The sequence below is a fragment of the Lepisosteus platostomus genome, chromosome 14 (genome assembly GCF_059453375.1).
Source record: "Lepisosteus platostomus isolate fLepPlt1 chromosome 14, fLepPlt1.hap1, whole genome shotgun sequence".
Classification (NCBI taxonomy): Eukaryota; Metazoa; Chordata; class Actinopteri; order Semionotiformes; family Lepisosteidae; genus Lepisosteus; species Lepisosteus platostomus.
In genome coordinates this window covers 814737-833285 of record NC_142624.1, presented here as the reverse complement: position 1 = coordinate 833285, position 18549 = coordinate 814737, and the positions used below count along the sequence as shown (strand labels likewise).

At 56.1% G+C, this 18549-nt stretch overlaps 4 protein-coding genes across 4 annotated transcripts; 3 read left to right on the top strand and 1 right to left on the bottom strand.

Annotated features, from left to right (window-relative positions):
- Nucleotides 1-39: 39 nt before the first annotated feature.
- On the top strand, nt 40-5569 carry LOC148648557 (GTPase IMAP family member 4-like). The gene is made up of 2 exons (XM_088607083.1): nt 40-324; nt 2584-5569. Exons 1-2 carry the CDS (start codon nt 318-320, stop codon nt 3594-3596), a joined length of 1020 nt encoding a protein of 339 aa, XP_088463209.1. The 5' UTR covers nt 40-317; the 3' UTR covers nt 3597-5569.
- A 276-nt stretch (nt 5570-5845) lies between these two features.
- Nucleotides 5846-9614, top strand: ndufa6 (NADH:ubiquinone oxidoreductase subunit A6). Its single transcript, XM_088607173.1, has 3 exons — nt 5846-6013; nt 7319-7434; nt 9354-9614. The coding sequence occupies exons 1-3, from the start codon at nt 5875-5877 to the stop codon at nt 9483-9485; spliced, it is 387 nt and encodes a 128-aa protein (XP_088463299.1). The 5' UTR covers nt 5846-5874; the 3' UTR covers nt 9486-9614.
- Nucleotides 9615-9959: 345 nt separating this feature from the next.
- On the bottom strand, nt 9960-11817 carry smdt1a (single-pass membrane protein with aspartate-rich tail 1a). Its single transcript, XM_088607182.1, has 3 exons — nt 11626-11817; nt 10632-10782; nt 9960-10244 (listed from the first exon to the last, which is right to left on the bottom strand). Exons 1-2 carry the CDS (start codon nt 11785-11787, stop codon nt 10645-10647), a joined length of 300 nt encoding a protein of 99 aa, XP_088463308.1. The 5' UTR covers nt 11788-11817; the 3' UTR covers nt 9960-10244; nt 10632-10644.
- Nucleotides 11818-12843: 1026 nt separating this feature from the next.
- On the top strand, nt 12844-18489 carry naga (N-acetylgalactosaminidase, alpha). The gene is made up of 8 exons (XM_088607013.1): nt 12844-13254; nt 13679-13844; nt 14185-14537; nt 15866-15960; nt 16160-16321; nt 16402-16599; nt 16950-17090; nt 17700-18489. The coding sequence occupies exons 1-8, from the start codon at nt 13122-13124 to the stop codon at nt 17916-17918; spliced, it is 1467 nt and encodes a 488-aa protein (XP_088463139.1). The 5' UTR covers nt 12844-13121; the 3' UTR covers nt 17919-18489.
- The last annotated feature ends 60 nt before the right edge of the window (nt 18490-18549 follow it).

The window sequence follows — 18549 nt, the reverse complement described above, 5'->3', positions numbered from 1 at the left end:
GTTCCAGGAAGCCTGGGCTGTCTAAAACAAGCTCTTTCAGCTCAGGGCTGACACGCAGTAAACTCTCTCTCTCTGCTCAGTCCGGAAACACAGCGTTCTCTCCTGACAAACAGTGCGCTCTCTCTCTGCACTGAAACACACAGTACACTCCCTCTCAGCCCTGCACTGACACACACACACAGTGGCCTCTCTCCGCTCTGTGCTCACACACTGCGCACACTCAGACACTCAGACACAAGGACGCTGAGAGACTCGGCGCTGCTCTCCTGCAGGAACAGGACTCTCGCAGAGAGGAAGACTCCAGACCCAGGGAGACGATGGCAGGTGAGTGGATTCTCTTAAACCGGCCTCGGAGGTAAACTAATCCATCGCTCTGGCAGCGGCGGCCATGTCGTGCAAGCTGAGGAGTAGGATTATTTATGAAAGGGGAGGCTGTGTCTGCTGGGCTTTCTGCACCGTCAGGACGAGCTTCAGGAGCCTCCCATTTGCCCCGTCCACCATCTCCACTGGCTTGGCTGCACAGGAAATGCACTCTGCTGCATCCTGCTCCTCCACTTGCGATCCGCCATCAGGCCTGACGCTGGCCCTGGAAGTCCGTCTCATCTCAGGGCTGGAGTGCAGAGAGATCCCTGCTCCAGCAGTCCGAGGTCGCAGGTGACCGAGCTGTAGGTGCCTGAGGTCGCAGGTGACCAAGCCACAGGTGCCCGAGGTGCAGGTGCCCGAGGTCGCAGGTGACCGAGCTGCAGGTGCCCGAGGTCGCAGGTGACCGAGCTGTAGGTGCCCGAGCAGCAGGTGACCGAGCTGCAGGTGCCTGAGGTCGCAGGTGACCGAGCTGTAGGTGCCCGGGCTGCAGGTGCCCGAGGTCGCAGGTGACCGAGCTGTAGGTGCCCGAGCAGCAGGTGACTGAGCTGCAGGTGCCCGAGGTCGCAGGTGACCGAGCTGTAGGTGCCCGAGGTCGCAGGTGACCGAGCTGTAGGTGCCCGAGCAGCAGGTGACTGAGCTGCAGGTGCCCGAGGTCGCAGGTGACCGAGCTGTAGGTGCCCGAGCAGCAGGTGACCGAGCTGCAGGTGCCCGAGGTCGCAGGTGACCGAGCTGCAGGTGCCCGAGGTCGCAGGTGACCGAGCTGCAGGTGCCCGAGGTCGCAGGTGACCGAGCTGCAGGTGCCCGAGGTCGCAGGTGACCGAGCTGTAGGTGCCCGAGGTCGCAGGTGACCGAGCTGTAGGTGCCCGAGGTCGCAGGTGACCGAGCTGTAGGTGCCCGAGGTCGCAGGTGCCCGAGGTCGCAGGTGCCCGAGCTGCAGGTGCCCGAGGTCGCAGGTGACCGAGCTGCAGGTGCCCGAGGTCGCAGGTGACCGAGCTGTAGGTGCCCGAGGTCGCAGGTGACCGAGCTGCAGGTGCCCGAGGTCGCAGGTGACCGAGCTGCAGGTGCCCGAGGTCGCAGGTGACCGAGCTGCAGGTGCCCGAGGTCGCAGGTGACCGAGCTGTAGGTGCCCGAGGTCGCAGGTGACCGAGCTGTAGGTGCCCGAGGTCGCAGGTGCCCGAGGTCGCAGGTGACCGAGCTGTAGGTGCCCGAGCAGCAGGTGACCGAGCTGCAGGTGCCCGAGGTCGCAGGTGACCGAGCTGCAGGTGCCCGAGGTCGCAGGTGACCGAGCTGTAGGTGCCCGAGGTCGCAGGTGACCGAGCTGTAGGTGCCCGAGCAGCAGGTGCCCGAGCTGTAGGTGCCCGAGCAGCAGGTGACCGAGCTGTAGGTGCCCGAGCAGCAGGTGACCGAGCTGTAGGTGCCCGAGCAGCAGGTGACCGAGCTGCAGGTGCCCGAGCAGCAGGTGACCGAGCTGTAGGTGCCCGAGCAGCAGGTGACCGAGCTGCAGGTGCCCGAGCAGCAGGTGACCGAGCTGCAGGTGCCCGAGCAGCAGGTGACCGAGCTGCAGGTGCCCGAGCAGCAGGTGACCGAGCTGTAGGTGCCCGAGCAGCAGGTGACCGAGCTGCAGGTGCCCGAGCAGCAGGTGACCGAGCTGTAGGTGCCCGAGGTCGCAGGTGACCGAGCTGTAGGTGCCCGAGGTCGCAGGTGACCGAGCTGTAGGTGCCCGAGGTCGCAGGTGCCCGAGGTCGCAGGTGACCGAGCTGTAGGTGCCCGAGCAGCAGGTGACCGAGCTGTAGGTGCCCGAGCAGCAGGTGACCGAGCTGTAGGTGCCTGAGGTCGCAGGTGCCCGAGCTGCAGGTGCCCGAGCTGTAGGTGCCCGAGGTCGCAGGTGACCGAGCTGTAGGTGCCCGAGCAGCAGGTGACCGAGCTGTAGGTGCCCGAGCAGCAGGTGACCGAGCTGTAGGTGCCTGAGGTCGCAGGTGCCCGAGCTGTAGGTGCCCGAGCAGCAGGTGACCGAGGTCGCAGGTGACCGAGCTGTAGGTGCCCGAGCAGCAGGTGACCGAGCTGTAGGTGCCCGAGGTCGCAGGTGCCCGAGGTCGCAGGTGTCCGAGGTCGCAGGTGCTCACACACACAGCTCTCCCCGCCCCGCGAGGCGGTTACCATGACTCCCGGCCCCTCCCCCGCGGTGTGGCCGGAGCTGACGCCACCCTCCTCTCCCGGCAGGCTCCGCGGGCGCCGAGCCGGAGATGCGCATCGTGCTGCTGGGGCTGACCGGCGGGGGCCGGAGCAGCTCGGGGAACACCCTCCTGGGCCGGCCGGCGTTCCGGAGCGACGTGAGCTCCAGCTCGGTGACCCGGGAGTGCCAGGTGGACACGGCGGTCACCTGCGGCCGGCGGGTCACCGTCATCGACACGCCCGGCTTCTTCCACACGCAGATCCCCGAGGATGACCTCAAGAGGGAGGTCATGCGGTGCGTCACCCTGTGCCCGCGGGGGCCCCACGCCTTCCTGCTGGTGCTGAAGGCGGACGCCCACGACGACGAGGAGCGGGCGGCGCTGCGCCAGGTGCTGTCCTGGTTCGGGGACGAGGCGCTGCGGTACACGCTGGTGCTGTTCACCCGGGGGGACGAGCTGGACGGCCCCGTCCAGGACTTCTACGGGGGGGACGCGGACATGGCGGAGCTGGTGCGGCGCTGCGGCGGCCGGAGCCACGCCTTCGACAACGAGCGGCCGGACGAGCGCGGGCAGGTGGCGGCGCTGCTGGACAAGCTGGACCGGATGGTGGACGAGAACGGGGGCGGCTGCTACACCAACGAGATGTTCCGGCGGGCGGGGGAGGCGGTGGAGCGCGTGGCGGCCGAGAGCAGCCGGGCCGCGCCGGGCCGGGCCGCCGGGGAGGTCCGCGAGGAGGCCGCGCGGCTCGTGGCCGAGGCGCTGCTGAACGCGGCGGTGGGGCTGGCGGTGGGCGTGTGCCTGGGCGCGCTGCTGGGCGCGGCGGCCGGCGCGGCGCTCACCTCCCTGCTGCCCGCCCTGCTGGCCTCGGGCGCGGCGCCGGCGCTGGCCGTGGCGGCGGGCGGCGTGGTCGGCGGCGTGCAGGGCGTGCGCGCGGCGCTGAAGGCGGACGGGCCCAAGGACGCCGCCAGGAGGGCCGCCAGCGCCGTGTTCCAGACGGCCTCCGACCTGAAGAAGCGCATCACGGACGTGAAGGACTTCTTCAACGACAGGAAGAAGGACTGAGCGCGGCCCTCGCTCGCACGGACCGCTCTGTACCGGCAGGCGAACCCGCAGCCCCGTACGGGGCGCTTCCTCGGTCAGAGACCTCCCTGCGGAGCTGCCTGCTCTCGTGCAGGTCACAGCTGGGGGGCACAGGGTGAGCATCAGTGAGGCGGGGTGGTCATACAGCAGCTGGGGGATCATCACCTCACCAGCGCCCTCTGGTGCGGAGGAGTGGTAACACCACTAGTGGGATCATCAGCTCACCAGCGCCCTCTGGTGCGGAGGAGTGGTAACACAACTAGTAGGGATCCTCGGCTCACCAGCGCCCTCTGGTGTAGAATCGGTATTTGTAAGTCTGAGGCCTTAATAATGTGCCTGTCTGTTCTGCAGCTCAATCTGTGCAAAGTTTGGGCAAACATATCTGTCATGTAAATGAGGCCAAATGGCATATATTGATGGAAATGTTCATGATAAGAAAACAATGCAAAATTATCCCTGTACCTTCCACTTCTAACCCACCAAGCAGGATAAACAATGTCACCCTCCCTGCCTGCAGACGTGCTGGGTCTGTCCCTGCTAACAGAGCGCAGGTCCTGAACTGACTGAGAAGTTCACGTGTGGTCGTTCTGAAACACTGATGTAACACTCTGTCCTTTATTTCAAATCACAATAAAAATCTGCCTTTTCTTTTAATGCAGAATTAAAAAATTAGGTGTAAGCCTTTCTCTAACCAAATATTGTCTGTAATAACCCTGAAACTGGAGGTATCAGGAGTAAAGCCCCTGTGTCAGGGGTACCACAGCATCATCGAACCACAGCATCATCCCAGCCAGATCTGGAGCCCACAGCTCTCTAGTTGTGAGTCCAGAGTCTCGACTCACAACCTCCTTAATCCCTACTCACTACCACTACTCCTTAATCTCTACTCACTACTCCTTAATGTCTACTCACTACTCTTTAATTCCTACTCACTACCACTACTCCTTAATCTCTACTCACTGCTCTTTAATCTCTACTCACTACTCTTTAATCTCTACTCCCTAATCTCTGCTCCCTACCCACTACTCCTTAATCTCTACTCCCTTCTCCACACTCCACACGGCTGCCTGGACAGGCAGGCTACAGCTGAGCAGAAGGAATTCCTGCTGTGGCGTCTGTATTCGGTGTTTCCAGGAGCGATTTCGCGGGAGTGGGTCTCAGTGACCAGGCTGGGCAGGCTGGGCAGGCTGTGTGGGACAGGCAGGGCCTGGAACTGGGCTCTGTAGTGGTTTTGTGCCATCTTGTGTCTCCTGAAGGAGCGTGACTGGAGACAGGTGACTGGGAACAGGCTCATCCTTCTGACTCTGTTGCCCCAAACTTCATCTCCTCACTGCTGTGTGATTTCCCTGGTAGATATATATTTCAGTGCAGTGACCGACAGGGGTTATCATTTCCTATTTTTCTTTTCTGCACGTCCATTTCATCCCTCATCTCTGGAGCTGGAGTCCAGGATAAATTAGCTCCCATGTCAAAGAGAGACAGAGGGACTGTGAATAGTCATGTTCACAAAATGGCTGAATGACTTTGTAGATCTTTAGACAGCAGGGTTGGGATTAGGGTTAGACCCTTTAAATCCTTGCCTCTGAGACAGTGGCTCTCAGCTCTTCCAGATCATCAGAGAGCCAGGCAGCCTGTGGTCTTTGGCCCCACCTTGCAGGACTCTGTTTCCTTGTAGCCTCCCAGCCATTTAATGATCCTACTTTTGGAAGCTGGGGGGATAAACTGTACATGAGCTTTCGGTGGAACATGCAAACTCCCCACAGACAGACCCCCAAGCCCAGAATCTCCCACAGGAGCTGAGAGGCAGTAGGACTAAGCACCTCTCTACTAGCCTGATCCTGGGAGATTATGTATATGAAACTATGCCTTCCAGGTTTCATATGAAAGTTTTCTGGACAATGGACAATGGACAATGGATGTAAATCTTGTTCGTGCAAATAAAGACGTCAATCACACCTTGAGGGGGTAGAGAGTTTCTGTTGTAGTGTAATGCACTCTACTAGGTCAAACTGCACTGTAGTATATCATGCACAAAACTAATTTTCCGTAATAATATTCTACTTTGCGACGAATGTTTTGGTAATACCTGTGTAATTTGTCAATCCAATGAAATTCCTTTCAATGGCATTTCTCAAAACCAATCGTCTCCGAGTAAGGTCTCCTTCGTCCAATAAGCACCCAGAACTCTAGCGGCTAGGGGGCGGGGCTGCCGGTGTGACCCCGGAAGAGAAACACGCGCTTTCCTGACCCCAGAACGAAGATGGCGACTTCGGCAGCGAGTCGGACGGCGAGCGGGGCTGTCCGGGTCGTCAAGCCGATTTTCAGTCGGGATTTGGAAGAGGCGAAGCGGCGTGTCCGGGAGCTGTACCGAGCCTGGTACCGAGAAATTCCTAACACAGGTAAGAGAGGCTTGGAGGCGAGTTAAAACCGGCGGAATAGCTGTCAGTCAGAGTATTCAACAGAGTCAAGGTCGTGTCGGCTGTATACCGTTATAATCTCAGACTGCTGGGGAGTAGGACCCAGACGACTGGTGTAATTCACAGTAGCTCTTGATTAATCATTCATTTATTAATTCCCGACGATTTTTTATCACATTGGCAGACCTCAATGACAAGGCTAAAAATGTCCTTTCTGCCTGCCGTAGACAGAAATTACACGCGCACTCGCTGTGTTGACACTGCCTAATTTTAACCTGTATCGTGACTCTCTCAGTGCAGTGTTCATGTACTGGAGTGTCAAGTCAGTGTGTCTGTATTAACCCCTCTCTCTCTCTCTCAGTGCAGTGTTCATGTACTGGAGTGTCCAGTCAGTGTGTCTGTATGAACCCCTCTCTCTCTCAGTGCAGTGTTCATGTACTGGAGTGTCCAGTCAGTGTGTCTGTATGAACCCCTCTCTCTCTCAGTGCAGTGTTCATGTACTGGAGTGTCCAGTCAGTGTGTCTGTATGAACCCCTCTCTCTCTCAGTGCAGTGTTCATGTACTGGAGTGTCCAGTCAGTGTGTCTGTATTAACCCCTCTCTCTCTCAGTGCAGTGTTCATGTACTGGAGTGTCCAGTCAGTGTGTCTGTATTAACCCCTCTCTCTCAGTGCAGTGTTAATGTACTGGAGTGTCCAGTCAGTGTGTCTGTATTAACCCCTCTCTCTCTCAGTGCAGTGTTAATGTACTGGAGTGTCCAGACAGTGTGTCTGTATTAACCCCTCTCTCTCGGTGCAGTGTTAATGTACTGGAGTGTCCAGTCAGTGTGTGTATTAACCCCTCTCTCTCTCAGTGCAGTGTTCATGTACTGGAGTGTCCAGTCAGTGTGTCTGTATGAACCCCTCTCTCTCAGTGCAGTGTTCATGTACTGGAGTGTCCAGTCAGTGTGTCTGTATGAACCCCTCTCTCTCAGTGCAGTGTTAATGTACTGGAGTGTCCAGTCAGTGTGTCTGTATGAACCCCTCTCTCTCAGTGCAGTGTTCATGTACTGGAGTGTCAAGTCAGTGTGTCTGTATGAACCCCTCTCTCTCTCTCAGTCCAGTGTTCATGTACTGGAGTGTCCAGTCAGTGTGTCTGTATGAACCCCTCTCTCTCTCAGTGCAGTGTTAATGTACTGGAGTGTCCAGTCAGTGTGTCTGTATGAACCCCTCTCTCTCTCAGTGCAGTGTTCATGTACTGGAGTGTCCAGTCAGTGTGTCTGTATGAACCCCTCTCTCTCTCTCCCTCAGTGACAATGTACCAGCTGGATATCACTGTGAGGCAGGGCAGGGAGAAGGTGAGGGAGATGTTCGACAGGAACAGACACGTCACTGACCCCCGAGTCGTCGACATGCTGGTCATCAAGGTAACGGCAGCTCTGCACCCTGACCTTCCCGGAGGATAAAACCCTGATTTCTCTCTGACCCCCTGGAGGAGGGGAATTCTGAAACTCGTGTTTCAGGGCTGATGCCAAGTACTAACCCCTTTTCTAAGAGCTGAAAAAAAACCTTTCAGAAAGCAGCGAAAATAGAAGATTGAAATCTCTGCGCCTGTGAAGAAGAACTTGTCTGAACGTAACCCAGATGACACAGGGGCCCCCCAAAATGTGAGAGGGGAACCAGGGATCTGGAGCTGTGCTCCCAGCGCCTGGTCTTTGCTGTCCAAGTGAGATCTCATTTTATAAATGAGCAGCCATATCACCCTGCAACTCACAACTGGCAGCCCACTGAAGCTAAGCAGGTGTGAGCCTGGTCAGTACCTGGATGGGAGACCTCCTGGGAAAAACTAAGGTTGCTGCTGGAAGAGGTGTTAGTGGGGCCAGCGGGGGGCGCTCACCCTACGGTCCATGTGGGTCCTAATGCCCCAGTATAGTGACGGGGACACTGTACTGTAAACAGGTGCCGTCCTTCGGATGAGACGTAAAACCAAGGACCTGACTCTCTGTGGTCATTAAAAATCCCAGGGCGTTTCTCGAAAAGAGTAGGGGTGTAACCCCGGCGTCCTGGCCAAATTTCCCATTGGCCTTAACCAATCATGGCCTCCTAATAATCCCCATCTATGAATTGGCTTCATTACTCTCTGCTCTCCTCCCCACTGATAGCTGATGTGTGGTGAGCGTTCTGGCGCACTATGGCTGCCGTCGCATCATCCAGGTGGATGCTGCACATTGGTGGTGGTGGAGGGGAGACCCCATTACCTGTAAAGCGCTTTGAGTGGAGTGTCCAGATGCCCAGGGTATAACCTGTGTTTCATGAGCCTCGCTTACCCCTGCAGCTGTCTGCTGACTGTCCTGTGTGTGACTTTGTCTGCTCCGCCTGTCTGTCTGCATGGTGCAGCACCAGTCTGCTCTGACTGGTCTGACTGGTCTGCCTGTCTGCGTGGTGCAGCACCAGTCTGCTCTACTGGTCTGCCTGTCTGTGTGGTGCAGCACCAGTCTGCTCTACTGGTCTGCCTGTCTGCGTGGTGCAGCACCAGTCTGCTCTGACCGGTCTGTCTGTCTGCGTGGTGCAGCACCAGTCTGCTCTGACTGGTCTGCCTGTCTGCGTGGTGCAGCACCAGTCTGCTCTGACTAGTCTGCCTGTCTGCGTGGTGCAGCAGCAGTCTGCTCTGACTGGTCTGCCTGTCTGCGTGGTGCAGCACCAGTCTGCTCTGACTGGTCTGACTGGTCTACCTGTCGGCGTGGTGCAGCACCAGTCTGCTCTGACTGGTCTGCCTGTCTGCGTGGTGCAGCACCAGTCTGCTCTGACTGGTCTGCCTGTCTGCGTGGTGCAGCACCAGTCTGCTCTGACTGGTCTGCCTGTCTGCGTGGTGCCAGTCTGGTTAGGATTAGGTTGCCTATCCCTAGGCTTCCTGTCTGTGTGTTGCAGACACCTCCAGCTGGCCAGAGTGTCTCTCCACACTGGGGTACAAGGAGCTTGGGTGCTTGGGAGGGCACAGTATCTATTGGTGTGATGAGTGCTGGAGAGCAGCTGCCAGGCCCTGTATTGATTGATCGGCATTCAATATTTTAATCAGTAGGGAGAAACTGCGAATCCTGAGACGCAGGTTCACCTGGAGAAAGAGGATAAGTGTTGTTTCCCTGTTTTCTGATTCCATAACTGGAATAGCCTGGTGACTAAGAAAACTAAGTCTTGAGAGCCTACAGCCTGTGTTAGGCAAGCATCTCTGTTAACCCATCTCTCAGTTAGCCCCGTATGTGTCTCTCTCTCTCTCTGGATGACCCCATCTGTCTGTGTGTGTCTCTCTCTCTCTGGGTGACCCCATCTGTCTGTCTGTGTGTCGCAGGGGAAGATGGAGCTGCAGGAGACCATCAAGGTGTGGAAGCAGAGGACACACATCATGCGCTTCTTCCACGAGACGGAGACACCAAGGCCCACCGACTTCCTGTCCAAATTCTACTCGGGTCACGACCCCTGAGTGCCCCCTGCTCGCCGGCTGTAAATACCCCCGCGCTCTCTCGCCCTCCCCCTCCGCCGGCCTGGTGCTGTTCACAGCAGCCTGTCTGGGTGTGGAACCTTCAATAAAACATGACGAGTTCGAGAATAAGATCAGGAGTAGCCCGAGTTTGTTCCTGGTGTGTGTGAATAGAGTCACCCAGAGCCCCACACTGACACCCTTCATCATCATCATCACTCCTGAATAGACACTCAGTCTGTAACAACACGTCTGCACCTCTGTGTCCTGCAGTCAGGGGGACAGTGGGGTTACAGACAGAGACTGGACACTGGAGCTGGAGAGAGGATAGAGTCACCCAGAGCCCCACACCCTTCATCATCAAACAGTCTACTATCAAATAACAGAAAATCTACTTGATTAAAAATAGGAAATAAATAGAAAAAAACATTCCTAATATTCCACTTTCCTTAAAAGAAAAGTCCATGTAACACAGTGAAGACTTAGACAATATTTTATTATTGAATAATCTCGTTGCTATGTACATGCAGACTGGAGTGAGGTATTGATTAGAGTCTGGCGCTGCCCACACACACTCTGGAATCGCACGGCAGGAGGAGAGACAGGAAGTGGACAGTGTGGGGGGACAGAGAGAGAGGTGTGATGAGGGGTTGTTGTTGACCCCCGTTTCTGCTCCGGTCTTCTTTCAGATCATGCTGTCTTCGGGGGGTCTCTGTCTGTAGTGTCTGTCCTGTCTCTCTCTCTGGGTACCGCCAGCACAGCCTACAGAGAGACGGAGAGGGACACTGTTATCACACTCCTGTCACAGTTTCCACACTCGCCCTCATCTGCTTTCATGTCTGAATACACTGGAATTGGTGGAATTAAACCACGAGTGTATTAACTGCAGAGTGTTAATTACAGTGTGGGAATGTGTTAGTTACAGTATAAGAATGTTAGTAACTGTGAGAGAGTTATTAGCAGTGTAAGTGCCTGCTTATCGGTGAGAGAGAGTATCTGTATCTGTGCAGGTGTGTCAGTAACAGTGAGAGAGAGTATCTGCAGCTGTGCAGGTGTGTCAGTAACAGTGAGAGAGAGTATCTGTAGCTGTGCAGGTGTGTCTTCCAGTACAGGTTTGGGGTGTAACACCATTAGGCAGCTGTTCATTACCTCTCCTGCAGGCTCAGTCATCATCATCGTCATCCTCAGGGACGAAGATGTCGTGCTCCTCCAGCAGGGCGGCGAAGTTCTTGCTGATCAGGGTTCCCACATACAGGAAGGGAACGACAATCACAGAGATCCGCACCAGGCCGAAGGAGATCTGAGAGAGAGAGGCGCCTGTGTTAACACAGCAGATACCACTGGGGGCACTGACAGGGACAGGCAGTGTGAAAGGAGAGAGGGGAGTATAATTACTGCACCCTTACTGTCTGCATCACGTCTGTCAGAGGGGGAAACTCATCGCCAAAACAGTGGTCTCACAGACAGAGCCTGCAGGCTGATCCACTCCAGGGTTTACAGTGCTGTCAGTCAGACTCCCAGTGCGCAGCAGTCTGATCCACTCCAGGGTTTACAGTGCTGTCAGTCAGACTCCCAGTGCTCAGCAGTCTGATCCACTCCAGGGTTTAAAAAACCGGCTGCAGGATCTTTTTCTGGAAGCAACTCCAGGCGTTTTGGGTTTCAAGCCAAACAAACTACTTGAAAGCTACTTTCAAGTAACTAAACACATTTCCGCCTATCACCAAGTCCTTAGTGTTATAGAAAATGTTTGTCAGGGTGAGACTTCTAATGGTTTTAAATTCTGTAGATTTAAAGGGGAATACACTTGATAAATTCTGCGTCTCCAGAAATCAATTTCCGGATACCTTGCCGCTTGCATCAGTCCTTCCCCCGCTTTCCGATTGGTTCAAAACCCTGTCAATCAATCCATTCTATACTCCTATTGGCCGTGACAAGGATCACTCAAGCCTTTACGACCCGCCTCCCTCAACAGCCCCCCTGTCAATCAGTCCAGATCACACCGCCTATTGGCTGGAGACAGTGTCAGTCAGGTGAGCCCCATCGCTGACTGGATACCCGCCTCTCTCGGCCCGCCCTTTGCCCAACCCCTCCCCGGCGCTGGTGTCAAAATATTGCAGCCCGTTCCGTCTCTCTGTGGACGTACCTTCACCGGCTTGGGTAAAATAGCTCCCGAGGACGTGGTCACGGCGGTACGGGCGAGAGCCACGGGGGTCGCGCTGCCTGTTTTCTGCCTGAAAACCCCCGTAGTCTTCGGGACGCCAACCCGAGCGGAGCCCAGGACGAAGCGAGCCGCTGCCGACGCCATCTTGCCTGTCAGTGGGCGTGACGTCACCCCCCGGCGCTCAGCCCGCGCCTTAACGAGACCCGGCCCTTAACGGCCGAGCGGGGGGAGAAACTGCGTCCCTTGGGGCGGCCATCTTGGCTCCATCCCGCCGCTAAATTACTGCGCAGAAGCGCCGGGTCTGGAGCCACAATGGAGGCCGTTTCCACTGTGACGTTGTAACCTAGAAAGGCGGAGCGTAACTCCCTGGTAACGCAGCCCATACAGGAAAAAGTAAACATTCTCCCAGGGCTGCACCCATGGGTTAATGAGAGTCTTGCAACATAGACCTCGCAGCCAGGCCTGAAGGCTTTGTAAATATGACCGTAAGATGTCGGGGCGTCAACTCTGGTGTCAGACTACGATCAGTGAGGGTGGGGGGTGTTAATTAATTAACCCCTGATCTGTGGGCAGTGGGGCTGCTAGTGCAGAGTTATCTAATTGGGGGGTGCAGGTAATTCTGGGGGCTCTGTGTTGGCGGAGTGAAGCGGTACTGTCCAGCTCTGTCCACCAGGGGGCGACAGAGCAACACTCCCCCCGATCCGTCCTCGCAGTTCCTGGACCCTCGGAGCATTTCCAAACTATCATCATCATCCTCATCTGGATTCAACACCTCCAGAGTTTTTACAATGACATTTCAGAAAACAGTAATAACCCTGAACTGTCTCCAGACTATTTGTAAATGTAAGAACCTTACCTTGCAAGGTGAAAGCGTACCTTATCGTAAACTCATGTCATCTTTGTCTGTGTGTGTTTGTGTAAAATGCTGAACTGTATCATGTGCGCCGGCGGTGCGATATGTACTCTCGTTTGTATTGTATACATCTCTGTTGTTGCAGTAAAAACAAAGTGTGAAAAGAGCGACCACACTCAGCCGATCGGGTCTCTTTTCAAAACGACTCCAGCTCGTCGTTCCCGGGGCGGTGATTTAATGGTGTTTTTCTTGCTCTGCGTGTCGAGTTCACCTGCAGCAGCGTCTGGCGAACACGTGACGGGCGAGCGGGTCCCGTGATCCCCGTCAGTAACTCCTCACAACTTCACAGTAGATGTCAATGTCTTACGACCTGTCTCTGTTGTAAATGTCTGTAGATGTTATTTTACTTTTATTTTTGTTTTGTCTGCGATGTTAATTTTATTTTTGATTTGCTTTGGCAACACTGATTGTACCCATCGGTCAAGCTAGTAAAGACCCTTGAATTGAACCCCCCCCAAAGTCAAGGTCGGGTTCCAGTGTTTGATTCTGGACGAGTTAGACAGGTCCCGCCCCCCCCGAGAGTCAGCTGACACGCGTGGGCTCACGTGGCTGCGGGCACGGTCATATGACAGCGAGCAGGCCGGACACGGCACCCGGAACTGCTCGCAAGGTTGGGCCACTCCGCTCCGAAGCCCGGTTCTGTTGGGAAAGACCCGTCTGCAGGCGCGCTTCCGGACTCAGGACTCAGGACTCAATGGGTAAGTCGGGCGAGATCGTCCCTGCTGCTGCTACCGGGGCTATTAATTCTACTAGCGGGGCTGTTAGTGCTGCTACCGGGGCTATTAATTCTACTAGTCGGGCTGTTAGGGCTGCTAGCGGGGCTATTAATTCTACTAGCAGGTCTGTTAGGGCTGCTAGCGGGGCAATTGATTCTACTAGCAGGTCTGTTAGGGCTGCTAGCGGGGCAATTGATTCTACTAGCAGGTCTGTTAGGGCTGCTAGCGGGGCAATTGATTCTACTAGCAGGTCTGTTAGGGCTGCTGGCCGGGCTGTTATTCCTATAGCGCCTGCCAGTCGGTAGCTACTCTCCCAGCCGTGGAGAGTCCGGCACTGCAGGTGCAGGTACGTCTGAGCACGGCGGCCGGCCTGCGGCTCGGTTCTGACTCCGGGCTTTCCCTGCAGTTTCAGGCGTGAGCCCCCGGCGGGTGGCGGTCTGGGTGCTGGCGCTCGCCGCGGCCGCCTCGGCTCTGGACAACGGGCTGATGAGGACCCCGCCGATGGGATGGCTGGCGTGGGAGCGGTTCCGCTGCGACATCGACTGCGAGAATGACCCCAAAAACTGTATCAGGTACCGTCCACTGTCTGTATTCACCCCTCTGTCGGTGTACAGTAGTGTGCAGGAGGAGTGTGTGTATTAACCCCTCTCTCTCTCAGTGCAGTGTCAGTGTACAGTAGTGTGCAGGAGGAGTGTGTGTATTAACCCCTCTCTCTCTCTCAGTGCAGTGTCAGTGTACAGTAGTGTGCAGGAGGAGTGTGTGTATTAACCCCTCTCTCTCTCAGTGCAGTGTCAGTGTACAGTAGTGTGCAGGAGGAGTGTGTGTATTAACCCCTCTCTCTCTCAGTGCAGTGTCAGTGTACAGTAGTGTGCAGGAGGAGTGTGTGTATTAACCCCTCTCTCTCTGTCTCAGTGAGAGACTCTTCATGGACATGGCGGACCGGTTGGCGGAGGATGGCTGGCGGGAGCTGGGCTACGTCTACGTCAACATCGACGACTGCTGGGCCTCCAAGCAGCGCGACGCCCAGGGGCGCCTGCAGCCCGACCCCAAGCGCTTCCCCGGGGGCATCGCCAAGCTCGCCCGCTACATGCACGACCGCGGCCTGCGTCTCGGCATCTACGGCGACCTGGGCACCTACACCTGCGGCGGCTACCCTGGCACCACGCTGGACAAGATCGAGCTGGACGCCCAGACCTTCGCCGAGTGGGGGGTGGACATGCTGAAGCTGGACGGCTGCTACTCCAACGCCTCTGTGCAGGAGCTGGGTGAGGCGGTCAGCGTGGGAAAATCACAACTCGCACTAATACTGACCCTGGAGACACCCCTTACACACGGAGATTAATACAGACCCTAGAGACACCCCTAATACATGGAGATTAATACAGACCCTAATACTGACCCTAGAGACACCCCTAATACATGGAGATTAATACAGACCCTAATACTGACCCTAGAGACTCCCCTAATACATGGAGATTAATACAGACCCTAATACTGACCCTAGAGACACTCCTCACACACAGAGATTAATACAGACCCTAATACTGACCCTGGAGATACCCTTTACATATGGAGATCAATACTGACCCTAGAGACACCCCTTACACACAGTGATTAATACAGACCCTAATACTGACCCTAGAGACTCCCCTAATACATGGAGATTAATACAGACCCTAATAATAATAATAATAATTAATAATAATAATTGCTTACACTTATATAGCGCTTTTTCTGGACACTCCACTCAAAGCGCTTTACAGGTAATGGGGACTCCCCTCCTCCACCACCAATGTGCAGCATCCACCTGGAAGATGCGACGGCAGCCATAGTGTGCCAGAACGCTCCCCACACATCACCTGTCAGTGGGGAGGAGAGCAGAGTAATGAAGCCAATTCACAGAGGGGGATTGTTAGGAGGCCATGATTGATAACAGCCGATGATAATACTGACCCTAGAGACACCCCTTACACACAGAGATTAATATAGACCCTAATACTGACCCTAGAGACACCCCTTACACATGGAGATTAAGGAGATTATCATGATTGATAATACTGACCCTAGAGACACTCCTCACACACAGAGATTAATATAGACCCTAATACTGACCCTAGAGACACCCCTTACACATGGAGATTAATACTGACCCTAGAGACACCCCTTACACATGGAGATTAATACTGACCCTAGAGACACCCCTTACACAGGGAGATTTATACTGACCCTGGAGACTCCCCTAATACATGGAGATTAATACAGACCCTAATACTGACCCTAGAGACACCCCTAATACATGGAGATTAATACAGGCCCTAGAGACACACCCCACACACAGAGATTAATACAGACCCTGATACAGACCCTAGAGAGACCCCTAACACGCAAAGATAATACAAACCTCAATACAGAGATTAATATAGACCCTACAGACACCCTTAACAACTGAGGCTAACTCTGGTGCAGGACATAGGGATGCCTTTTATACAATGAGGGTGATTTAAAAGTTAATAGATCCTAGGGTGATACGTGACTGCGTATACAGCAGTATTCATGGCTCTGCGTGTGTTGTCTCTCCTCCTCCCTCTGAAAGGCTACCCACTGATGTCTATGGCTCTCCTTGCCACCGGCCGCCCCATTGGCTATTCCTGCAGTTGGCCCGCCTACCAGGGCGGGCTTCCTCCCAAGGTACCTCTTCCGATTGGCTCCTGTAGATGTCCGTTATTGCTTTTTGCATCTATCAACTTCCTGAGCTTGCTCGACGGAGGCAGTTCTCGTGCTTTTGGCCTCCTTCTCCAGTGTGGGTGGGGTGTGTCTCGGTGATAAGACCGTGAGAGAGAAGGTGCCATGACTGGAGTGAAGACTAATTGATTAATTAACACTGCAGGTTAATTACACGCTGCTGGGAGAGATCTGTAACCTGTGGAGGAACTACGGTGATATCCAGGACTCCTGGGCCAGCGTGCTGAGCATCGTCGACTGGTTCTTCAACAATCAGGACGTCCTGCAGCCTGCGGCCGGCCCGGGACGCTGGAACGACCCGGACATGGTCAGTCTGCGCGCCGGCGGCGCCCGGGGGCGGGGGCGTGCGGGGAGACGCGCCTTGACGAGCGAACCTCTCTGTCTCAGCTGATTGTAGGAGACTTCGGCCTCAGTACCGATCAGTCCCGCTCCCAGATGGCGCTGTGGGCCATCATGGCCGCCCCCCTGTTCATGTCGAATGACCTGCGAACCCTGAGCGGGGAGGCCCAGGCGCTGCTGCAGAACAAGAACGTGATCGCGGTCAACCAGGACCCCCTGGGCATCCAGGGCAGGAGGATCGTCAAGGTACAGAGAGTGTGTCTGTATGAACCACCCCCCCCTCTCTCTCAGTGCAGTGTTCATGTACTGGAGTGTCCAGTCAGTGTGTCTGTATGAACCCCTCTCTCTCTCAGTGCAGTGTTCATGTACTGGAGTGTCCAGTCAGTGTGTCTGTATGAACCCCTCTCTCAGTGCAGTGTTAATGTACTGGAGTGTCCAGTCAGTGTGTGTATGAACCCCTCTCTCTCTCAGTGCAGTGTTCATGTACTGGAGTGTCCAGTCAGTGTGTCTGTATGAACCCCTCTCTCTCTCAGTGCAGTGTTCATGTACTGGAGTGTCCAGTCAGTGTGTCTGTATGAACCCCTCTGTCTCTCTAGGAGAAGACTGGTATTGAAGTCTTCATGCGTCCGCTGGCAGAGTCAGCCAGTGCCCTGGTCTTCTTCAGTCGCCGCACAGACATGCCGTACAGATACCAGAGCTCCCTGAACGAGCTCGGCTACGCTGGTGGCCACTACCTGGTGGGTCTCGCTGCCTCTTCTGTCTGGTCTCGGTGACTTTTCTGCCTCATCCTCTCCGTGTCGGACGAGCTGAGAGGAGCTCACTAGCGGGCTGAGTTTCTGTGTGCAACACTGTGGCAGTAAAGCTGTGCTCATACTTTCTTCACTTAATGCTTATTAACCCACAGTGCCCCTCCCTCTGTCCAGTCAGTGCCCAGGGACTGGCCGGTCCCCTCCTTCTGTCCCTCTGTCCAGTCAGTACTCACGGGCCCCTCCTTCTGTCCCTCTGTCGGTCGGCACTCACGGCCCCTCTGTCCAGTACACTCTAACGGGCCCCTCTGTCCAGTACACTCTAACGGGCCCCTCTGTCCCTCTGTCCAGTACACTCTAACGGGCCCCTCTGTCCCTCTGTCGAGCCGGCCCTCACGGCCCCTCTGTCCCTCTGTCCAGTACACTCTAACGGGCCCCTCTGTCCCTCTGTCGAGCCAGCCCTCACGGCCCCTCTGTCCCATCTGTCCAGTACACTCTAACGGGCCCCTCTGTCCCTCTGTCCAGTACACATTCACGGCCCCCCTGTCCCTCTGTCGAGCCGGCCCTCACGGCCCCTCTGTCCCTGTGTCCCTCTCCCAGGTGTATGACTTGTTCTCCGGAGCCGCGGTCAGGCAGCTCTCCGACTCCCAGGTCTTCACCGTGTCCATCAACCCCACGGGCGTGGTCATGTGGTACGTCTACCCCATGCAGCGCGGGGGCCGGGCGGCGCAGGAGGGCGTGGGGGCAGGGCTCGGCCCCGGTTTCCACCCAGGATACAGCGGGGGTGCCAGACGCCCCCGTCCCCCCAGTCTGCTGTAAAGGCCGGGCCCCGTCTGTCCGGGACTCCTGGGGTCCAGAGCCCCGCTCCCCCAGACGGGACGGGACCTGTGGCTCTGTGTGCTGCTCTGCTGCTCCCCACAGACTCAGCCAGGGCTCCTGATACACCCCCGAATTACTGACGCAGCGCCATCGTCCCCCCGAATTACTGATGCCAACCCCCGAATTACTGACGCAGGGCCAGTGTCCCCCCCCGAATTACTGACGCAGCGCCATCGTCCCCCCGAATTGCTGACGTACTGAATGTGCCCCCCCACATTTGGACAGTGCCCCCCAGCCCCGGACAGACGCTGGACCGTCAGGAAGGCTCGTTTACAATCGGTACTACTGCTGGCGAGAAGCGTGATGGTGATCTCGCCGTCTTTCCCCAATCAGCAGGAGGGGGGAGGTGTGCGCGCGCGGGGCAGCGGGCAGGGGGCGTGTCCCAGTGAGCCCCCACGCCCCCTCCCCGCCCACCCCGGCAGAGCCACACCCTTCCTGCTCCTGATCTCTGTGAAAAACTGGCAATGGTGATTTGCTTTTCTAAATCTATTAAAAGATTTTTCACTCATGGGCTCGGAGAGCAGGCTGTGGCTCTGTGAGGTGTGAGTGTTGCTGTGGGGAGGCTGTGATG

What these genes read in the sequence shown, in the direction of transcription:
- smdt1a (XM_088607182.1), bottom strand. Translation starts at nt 11,787, where the DNA reads ATGGCGTCGGCAGCGGCTCGCTTCGTCCTGGGCTCCGCTCGGGTTGGC. An exon ending in TTTTACCCAAGCCGGTGAAG is followed by an intron (nt 10,783 to 11,625) that starts GTACGTCCACAG and finishes TCTCTCTCTCAG; the next exon opens with ATCTCCTTCGGCCTGGTGCG.
- naga (XM_088607013.1), top strand. Translation starts at nt 13,122, where the DNA reads ATGACAGCGAGCAGGCCGGACACGGCACCCGGAACTGCTCGCAAGGTT. An exon ending in CAGGACTCAGGACTCAATGG is followed by an intron (nt 13,255 to 13,678) that starts GTAAGTCGGGCG and finishes CTTTCCCTGCAG; the next exon opens with TTTCAGGCGTGAGCCCCCGG. An exon ending in GACCCCAAAAACTGTATCAG is followed by an intron (nt 13,845 to 14,184) that starts GTACCGTCCACT and finishes TCTCTGTCTCAG; the next exon opens with TGAGAGACTCTTCATGGACA.
- ndufa6 (XM_088607173.1), top strand. Translation starts at nt 5,875, where the DNA reads ATGGCGACTTCGGCAGCGAGTCGGACGGCGAGCGGGGCTGTCCGGGTC. An exon ending in CCGAGAAATTCCTAACACAG is followed by an intron (nt 6,014 to 7,318) that starts GTAAGAGAGGCT and finishes TCTCTCCCTCAG; the next exon opens with TGACAATGTACCAGCTGGAT. An exon ending in TCGACATGCTGGTCATCAAG is followed by an intron (nt 7,435 to 9,353) that starts GTAACGGCAGCT and finishes TGTGTGTCGCAG; the next exon opens with GGGAAGATGGAGCTGCAGGA.